The 16,549-nt window shown below is 43.8% G+C and overlaps 1 protein-coding gene across 1 annotated transcript in view; it reads right to left on the bottom strand.

Moving 5' to 3' along the window:
- The window catches only part of LOC134017540 (contactin-associated protein-like 5), a 51,244-nt gene that overhangs the window by 10,009 nt on the left and 24,686 nt on the right, over positions 1-16,549 (bottom strand). Inside the window, exons 4-14 of the mRNA XM_062457261.1 lie at positions 15,280-15,427; positions 12,838-13,041; positions 12,222-12,406; positions 11,828-11,971; positions 10,437-10,704; positions 9,148-9,291; positions 8,278-8,449; positions 6,455-6,561; positions 4,035-4,154; positions 3,252-3,452; positions 1,028-1,184 (exon numbers count right to left, since the gene is read on the bottom strand). Coding sequence (XP_062313245.1) covers positions 1,028-1,184; positions 3,252-3,452; positions 4,035-4,154; positions 6,455-6,561; positions 8,278-8,449; positions 9,148-9,291; positions 10,437-10,704; positions 11,828-11,971; positions 12,222-12,406; positions 12,838-13,041; positions 15,280-15,427 — 1,850 coding nt within the window. The remainder of the gene's footprint in view (positions 1-1,027; positions 1,185-3,251; positions 3,453-4,034; positions 4,155-6,454; positions 6,562-8,277; positions 8,450-9,147; positions 9,292-10,436; positions 10,705-11,827; positions 11,972-12,221; positions 12,407-12,837; positions 13,042-15,279; positions 15,428-16,549) is intronic.

Raw genomic sequence — 16,549 nt, 5'->3', positions numbered from 1 at the left:
CAGTTTGCCCACACTACATGACAGCGGTACAGTAGTGATGGGAAGTTCGGATCATTTTACTGATTCGGTTCTTTGAATCTCGTTCAGTAAAATGAACGAATCTTTTTTTGAGTAATTCGTTCATTTCAACGGGGGGGGGGGGGGGAGCTATCCGTCCACTGCAAACACATATCATATTCTCATGTAGGTTAGTGCATGACATGTGCACCAGCAGATACTATTTTAAAAGAAATTCCTGCATTAAAATAATGTATCATGACAGTTTGTATGATTTGGTCATTTATTATCACACTAGCATTTAATTATCACGGCAAACAATTACACTGCACTAAACTGTAAGTGTAAGTGAAAATAACAAAACCAGTCAGTATGATGACTGGAGCGAATATCATTCACGTCTTACTAAAACAGCGGCCAAGCGAAAGGGAATGAGGAAACTGTTTCCTCTACTAAAAAATACAATGCGGGTCACGTGAAAAAAGGATCCAAAGACTCGTAGAAAGACCGAGTCGGGAAATGAACGAATCGTTCGTTTCCTCCAGTACAGAGCCTATGTAGGTAACGTGAAAAATTATCCAAAGACCCGTAGAAAGACCGAGTCGGGAAATGAACGAATCGTTCCCTCTAGCGTTTCCTCTAGATACCACTACAGAGCCTATGCAGGTCACGTGAAAAATGATCCAAATACTCGTACCCGAAGACCGAGTCAGGAAATGAACGAATCATTTATGTTTACTTGGACGAGCCTATGCAACAGTCCTGATGCGCGGCCACAAGAAAATGAACGAATCACTCTTTGAGAGGACTCGTTACTCCCGAGTCCTTGTAAGGATTTGTTCAAAATGAACGAATCATTCACGAACGACACTACTGTAGGCTACTGTACTACGGTACAGTAGCCTACAGCTCAAATTAAATTGTGAGGGAGATAGAGTGATGATCATGAACACAGGCAGATACAGCTCATGGTGGTGATGAGCTTGAACCCCAGGAGATATAGCATGTGGGGGTGATGTTCGTATGTTACCATGAGTCTGTGTCTGCGTCACAGTTGCAGAAGTAGTTCATGTCTCTGCAGTTCTCCTCCAGGCTGCAGGAGCACTGCTGGACCCCAGGCAGGAAGCCTCCCCAGTAGGTCCTCCTCTCTCCACCTTGGTCCACCCACCAGGACAACGGGGTGCCGTCTACAAACACAGATCAAACGCACATTCATGTTCCCCACACGGATACTCTCAGGATTACTACACAAGAACCGACGACAAGGATCATAAGACAACAACCCTGATAGCAGAACTGTATATTTTGCAATGGGAAAACCACTTTTTTTTACACACAAAAAAACAAACAAAAAGACTTTGTGTGACATGTCTTCAGAAAACAATCTCACGCTTGGCATCCCAAAGAGAATTGGGCATGGACCCATCAGGAACCTGGTGAAAGTCTGGGGCTCACCATTGCAGAGTGGCCTAATGAGGGTAGTCAGAGCCCTGCTGATGGAACCTGCTGCTGGTATCTGCTGGCACCATCCCTATGAGTGCTGAGTGATGCCCGTCAGACTGGCCTCATGTACTGCAGTCTGTCAGACTGGCCTCATGTACTGCAGTCTGTCAGACTGGTCTCATGTACTAAAGTCTGTCAGACTGGCCTCATGTATTGCAGTCTGTCAGACTGGCCTCATGTATTGCAGTCTGTCAGACTGGCCTCGTGTATTGCAGTCTGTCAGACTGGCCTCATGTACTGAAGTATGTCAGACTGGTCTCATGTACGAAAGTCTGTCAGACTGGTCACATGTACTGTAGTCTGTCTAAATGGCCTTGCCTCTCTCCTTTGCCTCTCCACAGGACCCTGCATTGGACTGCTGACCTGCAGTAGATGAGAGCATCTCTAGGACCATACAGACAAATTTAACATCATTATCAACCTCAAATAAAAGTGTTCTTCCTCGAGAAAATAATTGAATGGCTCCCACAACCCATACAGCAATACACAAACCACAAAACACAAGCTGGTTAAGTTAAACCTGGAGTGAACTGTTTTACACTAACAGTAGAGGCTTGGCCAAAACTCAAGATGACCTTGGTAAAAAGCCAAGAGATTTCATCAAGTTCTAAGCTTCCATCATGATGCAAAACCATAAATCACCTGTTTACGTTTCATTAGCGCTTGTAACAATGTGATATGGGATATAATTATGGATTTGGGTGACTGGGAAAGAAGCCAAGATAATAATTCAACAACACAGAGGTTGTTATCTTCCATAGATCTGCATCCAGATGACAGGTAAGTAGTGTTAGAGGACCTTGTTTCCTAGTTAAATCTAAATAGTCATGAGGAGATTTTGAAGGTACTTGAACACAGAGGTGAAATTTAATCAAATCCACTGTATATTTTTCCCTGAAGGGAGAAGAGTTACTTAGTCTCGGAGTATGTGACAGAAAGTACTTAGTCATAAAGGTTTTTTATTTTGCTGAAGGACACATTTTGACATCAGCTATAAAACCTTGAAGTAAGAAAGAGTGACAAAGTTGGGAAGTTGACTTTTAATGCAAATTGTTGCGTTTAAGAGTGCTGTAGGTTTTTCCATCATTGTGTTGTGATTAACACATCCAAGTTCAGTTCCGAAGAATATGAGAACTGTCTTCACAGGGACATTTGGGGGTAGAACGACCATAACGTTGACTACGGTGAAAAGCATCTGTTTTTGAGGCGAGTACAATTATAGCGACCAGTTAAATAAATAAATAATAGTAAATAACTTTTTAGACAGCGTCAATTTCTAAAGCGATGAAGTAAACAATGGATGCAATTATATTTTGTTTCAGATCTGCTGGGCTGAAGAAAAGTCCTTTAATGATCTTGTTTCTTGGGCATAACAAACTTGTTTATTGTCTGCTGTGACATGGTATTCACCTCATAGAGATCTGCCTCCATACATTTTTTATAAATGATGAGCCTTTTGTCGATTCTCCCCAAGCTATGCAGGAACCGAGCGACTAACTGAGTTCACATTCAGCGATGTATTATTCAACTCCCCAAGCGACCGCTCACAAACATTGTTTAATAGAACAAAATCATCAGGGAACACACGGAGAGGATGTGACTAAACATTCGGTCATGCAGTACTGTTCCTGCTTTTGATGTCTGTTTAGTGAAGTGTGAAAGATATGCGCAGCAGAACTCTTATTGTTGGAGAAGTACAACAACAAAAAACGGAATAGTGCCCCAAGTGTTGAAAGACTCACAAGACTCACCCCAAGTGTTGAAGAGGCGTGACTTCCTGCAAACGTATGTCACTTCTTGTTGACACTGCTCGGACCCGGCTACGAGGGCGCGTAGTTGGTCAGACGAGGCGCTGTAGTTGAAGCTCATAATGTAGGGCTTCAGGATGGAGGACCCCTGGACTCTCACTGGACCTGAGCTGTTGTGGGTCACCACTGTCCACACCTTCTCATCTGCACACACACACACACATTCACATATACATGCACTTTATTAAAACAGTGGCTAAAGTTCAGTGTATTGCTCAGTGTATAGCTCAGAAGACAGTCTTATGTCTGTATTTTACTGCATCAGATATAAATTAGTGTAATGTGTTGTTACCTCACATGAACGGATAAACTGAAATCGGGGGAATTCATTTAAGCCTCTACATCAAGACCTTAGATAAAGCCTTCATATAGAACACAACATATTCTGAATGATCATATTTGTAGGATTAAGAGATATGTAATCCAATCTGAAACCATATTCTGCTCATAAAGACAGATTACTGTGGAATTTAGAAATTGGCTCAGCCATTTCAGTAGGGATAGATATGAACACACTCTCAAAAAGCTTCTGTCCCAAAACTGTAACGCGTATACTCCAGTCAGGACCCTTCTCAGGTCGGATAAAAATATTTTGTAACTCTTGTACATGTCAGCTGCCACTTGATCTCCTTACTGTGTTCTACCAGGAACCTGTTCTGTTTGGAAAGCTTCTAACATACACAGAGGTTACCACGTGCTGGGTGGAATGTAGGGACAGTGGCTCACCTGTCATGTTGCAGTAGACCTGTGTGGGCCCCAGAGGTCCACTTCCATCGGGATCAATTGAGAAGTAGCCCGAGGAGCTGCCCACCTGTCTGTAGGCCTCGCAGGACGCCTCATAGATAGCTGGAAGGAAAACAAATGAAAAGGAGATTCATGTACAGTTTCTGAATGAACTAGAAATAGCATGACATTTACAGAGCATATGTCATCAGGCATAGAAAATAGTTTGGTAATGGCAGATGTGTATTGTGTGCTAAATTGTTTACAGTTGCTGAATGATTAGAAGCTGTAAACACACACCAGCAGGGAAGAGACAGTGGTAACAAACACAGGCACCAAGAAGTTCTAAAGTTCATTGTATTCATGACTTATTATCATACTGTCTTTAATGCACATGGTGACAGCAGCAACATGTTAAACATAATGGTGTTGCTTGTTACCATACAGTGGGATAGAACTTTTGCAACTATACAGTTTTTCCTTGAAAAGGATACTGTATACAGAAGAGGAATCAAAGTAAACAGTAAACAGTCTGGATAAAGGCGGACAGTATGGAACCGCAGACACTCTGGTCCTCATGTACGTACATTTACAAACGTTATTAGCGCCATATGATATGGCCAACCCCGCAGATTGCGCACGCTGTGACACTTCAGTTTACGTCGTATTTACGAAACCTGCAGTTCATCGGGTAATCAGCGCCTTTCTCCGCGCACTATACCGTAAATTGCGAGCATTTAAACGTGCAATTGAATGGGCCTCCTTCTCTCGTTCTATCATGGATCAGCCACCAAAGTAAAAACAGCGAAAACAAAGATTTAGTGATAACGACATTTATGTGCTTATTCATGAGGTAACAGCGAATTTAAATATTATACAAGGTCGGAATTCCACACCGACACAAATCTGCAATCTGGACCGAAATTACAAATTCCAGTAACTGTAATATTGCATGGCTGCTTAATCTGGAACGCGTAATGATTTCGTATTTACTCAACTGAAAAAGTGTGATCCTTGTGGCAAAAATCCTTTCAAATCGTCTCCTCGGCCTATGTCTTCGTCTTGCTTGGATTACTGCTGTCATTTCACCAGGAGGCATATGCGAGGGAACCCGCGTGCATCCAGGTTTACACCTGCTTTTAAGAGGCGCAGAATTTTCACCACAAAATAGAAGCGCACTGTCACGGGTGGTATACATACCGCGGAATACATAGGCGTAATTAGGCGCACTTTATCTCTTTATGGGAAACTCCCACTTTCCCCTTGACCCTCCCGTGAATTCATATGCATGACACGGAAATGCGTAATTTGCCATTTTCAGTTCCCGCGACAGGCTATCTGCGCTTTTACCTCAGTGCGGCATGTTTGTACCAGTGGCGGCTGCTGGTCTTTCAAAGAGGGTAAGCTCATTTTCGGCCTACATCCTAAAAAGGCTTTATTTATTTGGCTATTCACTGGCTAGTTCACCCCTACGACACGAGCCTAGCCTACTGAATGAATTAACGAACGATCTAACAAAACAATATTAATCAAGGAGGAAATGTGGAAATTAGGTTCAACTGAAACAAGGACCGTGGTGTATAATTGTATGAAATGTATGATGAAAATTGGTTAGCAATTTCGCCAAGCAAATACCAAGAAATAGGTTGCTGCAGCTTCGGTGACTTTTTGTAGTACAAAATTACTGTCAATCAAAAGGAGATGCAGTCTTTCGACAGACCCTCCAATCATCACGCGGAAGCTCAGCGTCCAGGCCAGCCCACTCCTCCATTCACCCCCAGAGACGCTGAGCGTCCGAGGCGGGACATAATCTCAGCATTCATCCAATGACCTTATAGTTTCGAAGCACTGAAAAAAACTGTTAAAAAGCAGCCCCATTGAAGTCCATGGAAGCTGAGCTTCAACAGGGAAATGCACTGTGACGCTACGGGAATGTATGAGAAGGAAATCAGTCAGTCGACCTGCTGCTAATATGTGTAGCTGATTCTGAAAGAACTCGTCTTCGATATGAACGTGTTCTAACGCATTTAAAATGTTAACACAATGGTAAATATTTGACCATTAATTTTTTGAAATTTTAGGGGACGCTGAGCTTCCCTTGCAGTCTTAAAGAAATCGCCACTGGTTTGTACATACCTCGCCATGCTTTTACGCGCAAATTGCAAAACAAATACGCCTGAAGTGGGCGCAAAAGCGTTAGTATATGACGCCCACTGTGTCTAAAGCACCGGGCAAAGCAAAACTAATTTAGTATCTTGCTCACGCAATGTACCTAGAAGTCAGTGAGACCAAAAATCTGACTAAAAGTCAATTTGGGAGGACGAACAGCAATGCTCTCATGTGCCTCGCTTCCTCCCTGGCTCCCAGCACACACATAGCCTGGGACGCCTCCAGATGCCTCCACCAAGAACATCCAGACTCACAGTTGTGGCAGGTAGCTCCAGAGTATCCTGTTCCTGAGCAGTCACAGTTGAAGGTGGTCCAGGACTGGGAACACTGACCACCGTGCTCACACAGGTTTGGAAGACATCTAGAGAGAGATAGATAGAGAGAGAGAATAGGAAGAAGAAATACAATATTACCCAAAGTTATGTTCAAATATATTTACAAAAAAAAGTATATTGCATCATGCCTCAGACTTGATTTGTAAAGGGGCTTCCAAAGATTGATTCAGGACCAGCATCTTTTATGTTGTTAAATTCTTGAATGTCATCTAATCCCGGGAGACAACTGTTGTTAGTGTGGAGTGTGTGAGCTGTAAAGCCAATTTTGTTCCCATTTAGTTTCTTTAAAGCTACATGTGAACTTTGTTGGTCATGGGTAGTGATGCTTTTAGTGATGGCCTAATGGTTGCTCCAATGTTCAAGATCTTCATTGGATACATACATTCATACTATAATTGGTTCCCACAGGAACAAAGACATTGATTTCCCCCTCCCTGTAATGGAAGTGACAAGCTGGAGAGCCAACTTGTGTTTCACTATCAATTATGTGTTTCTTTTATTTGTTTCTTCAGAACCATGGAGCTTCAAGTCATGGAGGGGTCACAGAGGCGGGCGACGGGGGGAGGTGGGGGGGGGGGGACAGCCTGCTGTCAAGACAAATGTGAGTAACACAGCAAGGCCGCATAGAGTATGGCAAATTACAGCCAAGCTCTAAAGCAGGGGTATTGGTGATTGAATAAGCACACAAAACGCTGTAATGACAAACAGCAACATTGTTAAGCTGCCAAAAATATCAAACACAGAATGATCAATCATCTTCCACACTAAGGTACAGGAAGTCCTGGTAAAGGATGGTAATTTTGCTTGATTACAGTGATTTTGTTAACTTTCACACAATTATGTTAAAAAACTGTAAAGGTCAAAGCAAAGAGCTGCAACATGTGTTGCTGTGGAACCCCACAGACTTAAACTGATTTCTTAATCCTGTTTCTCCACAGGGGCTGACAGGAAGGGTTATCACAGTATCAACGTTCTTCCAACTTCCTCTTCTGAAATGCTGCTGTGAAGACCAACCTGAACGTATTTCCAATACTTTACAATATGTGATGGGAATTATGTACATCATTCTGAACAGTGACCAATGGAGATTTACCGGTTGAGAATAACAGTGTATCATTCATCAAACGTTGCCGGTGCTGCTCCCTGTAACCTTACTAATCCTTTGTTTTCTTTATGTTACATCTCACATGCCCTATATACACATTCTTTGTGCGTTGCTTCACAGTGGTCGTTTTCCGAAGAGTTCCCCCGAGATGAAAGGCGAACACCACCACAGCACAGTGCATCTTCATTCAGGCTGCCTTCCACCAGGTGTCATGGCAACAAGGACAACTGACAACAGTAATTATGGCTAATCAGTCACACCACTAGAGAGACAGTTCAAAGAAAGCCTCTATGCAACCTTAACCATTGTGAACCTCTTTCCTATCATTTTCCATACTGTGTCACCTCCTTTGTGCTTCAGCTACTGACACACTCTCAGGCAAGAAATCCGCAAATATGAGTTCCAAGGTAACTTTGCATAACTTTCGAACTGTCTGACAATTAGATAGACCCATACATAATGGTGGTAGAGACAGTACCGGCGTAGTGTTGATGTTGGAGTTTAGGCCCTAGCTAACATGGTCACTGGGTATGCAGTAGCAGTAAAGGAACCGTGTTATAAACTTGCAGGAAACAAACCTTAGCTCCATTGAAGAAAGCACATCTCATCAAACTTTGACATCTGCTAATTGTCATACCTGTCATGTATGCCACATGTGTCAAACTGAAGTTCGTTGTGGCTTCCCAGCAGGCCTTGCTGGACGTGGTTGAGGTTGATTGGCTGGCTGTTGATGACAATGAGACGCATGCATCCCTGGAATGCCAGCGTGGGGTTCCTGCAGCCCGAGACACTCTGGGAAGAGGGACAACCTAAAATGACACAGTGTGGAGGGTTTATATAACTTGACATCTGTCAAAGCAGCCATCACCAAACTAATGCAACAAAAGAGGCTTAGAGAAATATGTTGAGATGCTAAGAGGGTGGTGTGCTGACTGGCTGCTGATGCACCGCCAAATACTCAGAAAACTGTGATTTGATGAAAATGATCTAAACAGAATATTCAGGGTTTTATTTCTTTTCAATTTTGTTCATGTATTTATAAAACATTTTAAACAAGCTCTGTGGTAAACCTTTCTGATGGGTGGGTGTCTGCCACCATGGAGACGGAAAGAGAACAGAATTAAACCTGCTGAGAATCTCCATTTTTGCTAGTTAAGGACCTTTAAAGGAGCTTAGTAAAATGCCAGCTATCAGAAGATTTGTGATTTACATGGCAAGTTCTGGGAACTCCAAAGTTTGGTCAGATGAAGTAAATCTCTGCTTACACATCCCTTTAAATGAAGAGAACAGAGACTTTACGTAAGCATCGGGAATGGGTTACCCAGGGCACTATGCTTAGAAAATTTACAAAGAAGCCAGAACACACTGTACATCAGAACCACCCTACATTGAACATTGAGTCACATTGATATAATCTCCTTGGATTTGTTGGAGAGGGAAAGTAGGAGATATGAGGCATGGACAGGAATGTTCTGAGGTTGAAGCTTGTCGTTGTGTGTGATCTGACCTCCAAAGTAGAAGCTGTGTCCTGCCTCCAGGTGCTCCCCCAGCTCGATGGTGGAGGCCGGCTCGTTGTCCAGACTCATGGTCACCTGCAGACCCTGCGTGCTGAGACTCACCGAGTGCCACAGTCCATCATTCACTCTGTGACCTAAGGAAGCACATTGGACAGGTCTGAGTGAGAGTGTCTTAACAGGACATTATCAGTCGCTCTGGAAAGGGTTCTACATGTCACTGATGTATTCAAGGGTGTTTGAAATCTCTCCAATCCTTTTTTTAATATTTCCATCCTGACATTGTTTTTTTTAAATATAAATCATATGAATATTCTGTTTAACAAACACATGCTATCAAGCTAAGCTAATACATTTCTGTGTTCCATCTACAGTACACAGCCTAATCTGTTTGTAAGAGCTATGCACATCCCATTCTGTCAGAAGCTGTTAAAAGATGTTGACTTTATAGATTTCCTTCTCCCTCATTTAATTAACACTGTATATAACCTTCCATTATCAAATAAACCAAGCTGATTCACAGCCTGTTTCCTGCTGTTTGTTTGGGAGCGAACCAACATGAAGCCTCACAGGTGCAGCCCTTTATTCTTTTTTCTTTTTTATTCAATTAAACGTGGGCCTTTACAATGAAGGGCATTTGAGCAGCTCCTGTCTGCAATGTGTCTACAATCCCCTCTGTGCTAGCCATCTGGTGTCGGAGTGAGAGGTAGGTTGTATGCTAAAAGAATTACCATTCAGTTCCCTTAAATGAGCTGGATTTTCAAACAGTTATTGTTTGAAACAAACAATGGAGGGAAAAAAGCAGAGGAAAGCACCCCGGTGGTGACAGTGACTCTGCAGATCCTCCAATGTGCAACAGATGGAGACTGACCTCCGTTTGTTAACATTCACACCTGGACCACAACAATCAGCCCCTAAGGAGCGTGTGGATTTTGGCTCTGACCGGGATAACCGTCTCACTAAGCTGGTATGAATGACCAAATCCACTGATATGCACGATTCATCTTCCCGTTGTGGGAACACATCCGAAAAAACCTGATTCTTATCTTGTTTGCAGACTTGGAAATAAGCTGAGGGCCAACTGAGCAAATCTGTCCTCCTCCTAACGTTTACAGACCATCAGTGTGAGAAATGACAAACATCTAAGGCACAACTGATCGCGCCTCTCTGTTTGTCTGTGGAATAATAATAGACCCTTTTATATTCTGAGCCCTCTCAATCCCAGGGTTGTCCGGGTATGTGTGTGTGGGTTGGCTCCTGCAGGCCAGTGGCAGGGCCTCACCAGTGGACACCTCGGATTTCTGCTGGGCTGATGTGTGGTGGGTGAGACGGAGCCGGCTGTTGCTGATCTGCAGCTCCAGTCTCCGGGGCTCCTGGGCCAGCAGGGTGGAGAGCAGCAGGCCGTCTGGGTTCCAGGTGCGGAACTGGAAACGAACCGCCAGACCCCCCATAGCGGACGGCGTTGCCGGGAGCGACATGAAGCTGCTGCTGGAGCTCAGGAAGGTGGTGGCCACCTGCTGGGACTCTGAGCAGGAGAAGGTCACGTTGCCCTGGAGACGAAGGAACCACAGTCACCTTGCCGCGATCAAGATCAACTTTCAACATATCAGGGTTAATTAAAAATATGATGCAAGCTTTGCTGTTATTAATGACTACAAACACACTCACTGGCCTCCTTTCCAGTGGGAGAGAGAGAGGTGGATGAGGGCAAAGAGAATGTATGTGTATGTTCATGCTCGTGTGTGTGTGAGGAAGAGAAAGAAATAGAGAAGGGCAGGGTGCAGAGAAACAGGGAGGAACTAAAGAGTGGTGGTGGGGGAAGGGAGGGAGGGCAGGAAGCTGGGTTAAATGTCACTGCCAACCCCACTGTGACTCTCAGAGCAGGACGACTGAGAGCAGAGGATGTGAGGTCCTGGACACAAGAAAAGGTCACTGCAGTGCAGGATTGAACACGTCATCGATCCTAGTGACTCAATGTGGCAAACAGTAAGTAACGTTAATTAAGCCCTCCATGGGGAATCCAACATTTTAGGCCGACGGGAAGTGTCCTATGTAGTTCGGAACCATCGATAACTTATTCATGCTAATGCTAGTTTTGTGTTAGCTTCTTTGTTGCCAGCGTCCATGTGACACTTGCAGTTTGGCAAGCTGCTGTGTTTGCGTCTGTAAACTCAGTGAGCCAGAAGACTCCTCCAAGGCTAGTACTGTATCCACCAGGGCACGTCATCTAAGGTGGCACAATATCTCAACACATCCACTGTAGACATGGGCCACCTTGAATAATGCAATCTACCCCCAGGAGGGGAGCGAGAGGTAATAATAACCTGACTGTAGAGATCCCTGGATACATTCTTCTCTGCATCATCAAGAGCTCATCTCTCTCCAGAGCTAGACCTAAAGAGGACAATACAACACTGGCCTCTTGGAAGCACTCACGAAGCGCCACTCCTGTGTGAAGACTTTCTAGTTTGTTACGCAACAACTGCTGTGATTCATTTGTTTTAGAACGGTTATGTGTTGTTAACCTGCCCAACTCTGTCATACATCCACGCCCACACACAAACACACATGCATCCTGTCCCCTGGCATAAATTACTGTGTTAGTGTGCTGCAGCAGCAGCAACACTTAAACCCTACAATGCCTCTATAAAAGAAACACATTCAAGCTCCTACCACACTGTAGATCTGGGGCTTGCGTCGCTTTGCCAGGTCGATGATGTTGATGCCGTTGTAGTAGAGGTTCTCAATGCAGCCGTGGAAGTTCTTCCTGAGGAAGGTTCCGGGCTTGCCAGGCAGTGGGATGCCCCCAAAGCTCAGCTAGAGGAGAGGGTTGGGGAAAGGAGCCGTCAGACATAAACAGATTCAATCTTCTGATATGGTTTTAGAACAAAAGGTTACACCTAAGGGGCTTCACTAAGATTTCCTGCTAATGATGTTAACGTGAGGTTCCACAGTTCCTCAGCAAGAGTCAGAGGACATCTGGGAAGCTACAGCTTGAGAACGTAGGAGAGAACCACCTTGTGGTCCACCTTCAGTTCAGTTAGTCTGAGGAGAAAGGAGGACTAACCTCATAGTCCACCTCTAGTGAGTCTCCTTCCCCCTTGGTTCTGAAGTGCTGTGTGTGGGTGTCCACTGTTAGGTTGACCTGCTTGTTGAAGCGCTCGATGAGGACAGAGTGCCAGTGCTGGTCATCTAGAAGACTGCCTAGAGTGACCGCAACACGCCCACTGCTGAACCGTAGCCTGGTGTCGTCTGGAAACAAGCACATAAACCTCTGTTTGAGAACACTGGATTCCAGCTGAGCTACTGACTGAACCCTTAACCATCTTAGACCAGCTAGTCAATAGAGCTCAGGTGGAGTGTTCATTGAGAGGGCAAGGACACACACGCACGCTCATATCCATGCACAGGCACACACATACACACACACACACACTGACAAACACCCACCTAAGCATACACACACAGGCGCTGACACTATCTGACACTGGTCTATTTGCTATCACTCTCAGTCTTTCAGTCTTTCTCTTTCTGTCTCTCTCTCCTCTGACACACAGGCACACACTACCCACCAGTCACAGTCCATTAACCAAACTGCTCCCCTAACTCCATGTTAACTGGTCCTCCAGAAGCACCTTCCCTCCACAGCTCCTAGAGGCCAGGCCCCCTGGTGAGAGTCTCACCCAGGTTGAGGTAGAGTGCCAGTCGGCCCCGGTGCAGCTCCAGAGTGATGTAGTCTCCTCTCTGGCCCTCCCCATGGACCAGCACCCCCTCAGCCTGACCACTCTTGAAGCGCAGGGAGATCACATCCTTCACCGTCGACATGGACTTCTGGTTAAACCGGTACAGCAGAGAGCTTCTGCCATCAAAGTCCGCCACGTACGATTCTAAGAAGGATTGCGAGAGATCAAAGAAATCAATGCATTTCATAAAATAGCCCAAACACAGCTAGCTGCATTGCCACTGAGCTTTAGGTGTATGCTTGCCTCTACGCCTGGAGTGTAGTTGAAGTAGAGTCCCCTGCTTCTTTGAACTGAATTGGCTGCCACTCACACTTCTGATTGGAACAATGTTCAACTTTTTATATATTTTCTCACACTTTTCCTCCCTGCCTGACACATGCTGTGTGAAAACCATTCGTATGGCTTTAGATTTGCCAGTCTTCGCTTCAAACTGCACACAGTGCTACAGAACGAAGGGACAATGTTGAATTGCTGTTTTTAAAAGCCAGAATACATTATATTTCCCCAATGAGATCCAGCTGGTATAGGTAAAACTATCTGAATAAATAATGCAATCTCTAACATGCACCTGTTCTTCTTCCTCAGAGCTCAGGGAGCATGATACAACGAAAGAAACAAGAGAGTCTGCACGAAGCCTGGGGATAACTGACATGTTTGGCTAAATCGTTCAAATAGCGTTTACATCACATTGTATCAAAGGCATGTCTATGCAAAATGCTTTCAGAGGTTTTACACATTCCCCAGAATGTTGCACACACTCACATGCGTAGAAACAATGACAACCAAACACACCCTTAGGTATCTGTAAGGTTTAACTGAATTTAAAACAGAATCTTAACACAAACTATACACTGTATCTTTCAAGAATGGAAAGACAATGTCACATGTGCTTTTTTGGGGTCTTTTAACTGTCTCTGAAGTTTAAGGAGAATTTACAGATCAAGCTAACTTCAAAATAAAAAATATTATGAGTCAGAATCATAGCCTGTAAATAAATAATATTTATATACAGTCTATGGTCAGAACAGGGAAGACAAGCCTTCTCTATCTCTGAAATTACCCCTGGTGCCATTTCTTGACGTGAAAATAGGACACGTACATGACTTAGACACTTAGCAAAAATTGAAGTGAAGGTAGATGCTCTCTCGTTCTAATAATGACCCACTTTTATGTCTTTGGCGTAATAAAACCTGACATGCTCTGTTTGAAATGTGCTAATTTAGGCCATAAAGGCAACAGTTATGCTAATTATATCGAACTTCTCAATTTTTTATCGATCGTGCCGGAACCATGTCTTGGCCTCCTAAATCATTTACAAGATGTATAAAACCTACCGTTACTAAAAGACACATCTTAGTAACGATGATGATTACTCCATTAGCAAAATCCATGGGCTTTTCCATAAGTGCATGTCTGTCTTCTTTGACAGACCACGTGATGGTGTTTGGCTCTGGGGTTCTGTTCTTCTGCCTTTCTGTTTGCACTGTAACTGCACTCTGGAGTTTCATTCCATTGGTAAGTTAAAAGCCTTGTCATTCTGCATTTATTAGCACAGTGAACCACCATCCAGCACTGACACAGAGATCATGCTGTGCAGCGCCTGGGCACTATGAAAGCCCTCACTCAGGGATAATTATAACTGTCTTTCACAGGGCAGTAATTCACTGCTGATCCAGTAAGAGCAGAGTGGCAGGCAGAGGCGTCCCATAGACGGCCCTCTTTATTTATTCAGCATTGGCTTCCCAAGCTGAGCAAGGCTGCTCAGGAACAGGCAGGCCTGATGTTGTCTGTCTCTGTTAGCTGCTGGCATTGGGCTGGGTCAGCACACTGGCACTATAGAGCCTCAGGAACACTAGCATTGCTCCTCTGGTTGTCCTCCAGCATACAGCCTCTGGACCAAGATGCTAGCGGGGAACCAGGACATGCTTCATATGAACAGGCTTGGTGGCTTGGCGCTGATGATGATGGATGTCAGAACACTCCTGCCTGTCTATAGCTCATGTAATCACAAGGCATCTATGCACAGCGTCAGCACAAGAGCCCCACCCTGTTCAGATAATGTTCCAACAGTGATGGGTGTTGACCTGCACTGAGACAACCGTTACATGACATTTCCCATTTTTATGAAAACAAATGACTGTCATGCTGATGTGGTATGTTATGTTTTACATGGTAAGTTAGGACTCATCAAATGTCTCAAAAGTCTGGAAATTCATTAACTACTGAGTTGAGGCTAGGTGCTGTGTAAGGATCTACATGTGCTGGTATAGGGCTAGGTGCTGGGTGGGAATCCTACAGGGAGGCTAGATGCTGTCTGCTGTCTTAGGGGCCTACAGTTACTGGTGTTAGGTAAGTTGCTGGGTCCTACAGGGGGGTACTCACTGTAAGCACAGCCGTACAGCTCCACCCGAAGCCCCAGCCAGCCGACGGGGTTCCAGTCCAGGGGGACGAAGCGCAGGAAGCGGGTTCTGAGGGAGTGGGGGAGCTTGTGGAGGACGACACCGTCAGCGTTCATGTTCCCCACAAACCTCTGCAGATACAGGAGAGAGCAGGATGAAGAGAGATTAGTGTTGGTTAAGTGTGAAGAGTTTGGACTACAGTATGGTCTCTAATGTATGGTCTCTGCATTTCTCTTAAAAGGACATTGAGAGACAAAGAAAAGTGCAATGCAGCTTTATTGCCTAAAGTGTGTGCATCAAGATGATGTATATGGATGTGTTTTATGTTTACGGATATGTTGGTAACACTTTAGAATAATGGTCCGTTGTTAACAAGTAGCTATGCAGGAAGTAATTGGTAGTTCTGCATTAACACCGAATTTAATACTATTAACTAATATGGAACCAAGATTAACTAAGCAGTAAGTAATAACTAATTTATGACAAAGGAAGTTCCTTGGTAGGTATTTGGTTATTACGAAATAAATATATCCTCTTGAGAACTACTTGTGAACTATAACCAATTAAGAAAGAATAACCAATTAATTACTAATCACAAAAGTAACATGTCTAAAAAGTGAACAATTTGGTTGTTTTACTCTTAACATGGTCATAACTTTTCAGAAGCTTGTGCGTCAAATGGGTTCTTTGTGGAAACCAGTTTATGAATATTAAATCCCCCCCAAATACATTAGCTACAGGTTGAGATTGTGACTACTCTTACCAAAGGATGGACGTATGTTCTCTGTTTATTTCAAACTTAAACATGGTATAATACAAATAATGATAACTTGTTTAACATTTTTAATAATTAGGAAGTGATGCTGACACGCTCATGATTGGATTAGTTTACTATTATGAGCTCTTAAGTGTCAGTTCAATATGTCTCAGACTCCAAAGACCTACCTTTGTGTTACAGTAGCCGCCTGAGGAGGACTTCTCTTTAGGATATGAATATAAACATTTATGTTCTCTTGTCAAAAACAATTTGCATCCTGCATTTATGTTGCGATAAGCGTAAAACCACATCTTCCAGATTACAATGTTTGTTAGAATATCACTAGTGCCTCACAGAAATGTATGCCTGTACCGTATGTGTCAAATATAAAATTAGACTTATTATATAACTTGTGAAAACCAGTATAACTCCTCACTAATTACTCATGCGTTACCTTGTCATCCTGCAGGAACTACTTGTGATGTGGACCATTATT

The sequence above is a fragment of the Osmerus eperlanus genome, chromosome 3 (assembly GCF_963692335.1).
Source record: "Osmerus eperlanus chromosome 3, fOsmEpe2.1, whole genome shotgun sequence".
In the NCBI taxonomy this organism is placed as follows: Eukaryota; Metazoa; Chordata; class Actinopteri; order Osmeriformes; family Osmeridae; genus Osmerus; species Osmerus eperlanus.
The sequence above is the reverse complement of the archived record's forward strand: the minus strand, read 5'-3'. Positions and strand labels throughout refer to the sequence as shown.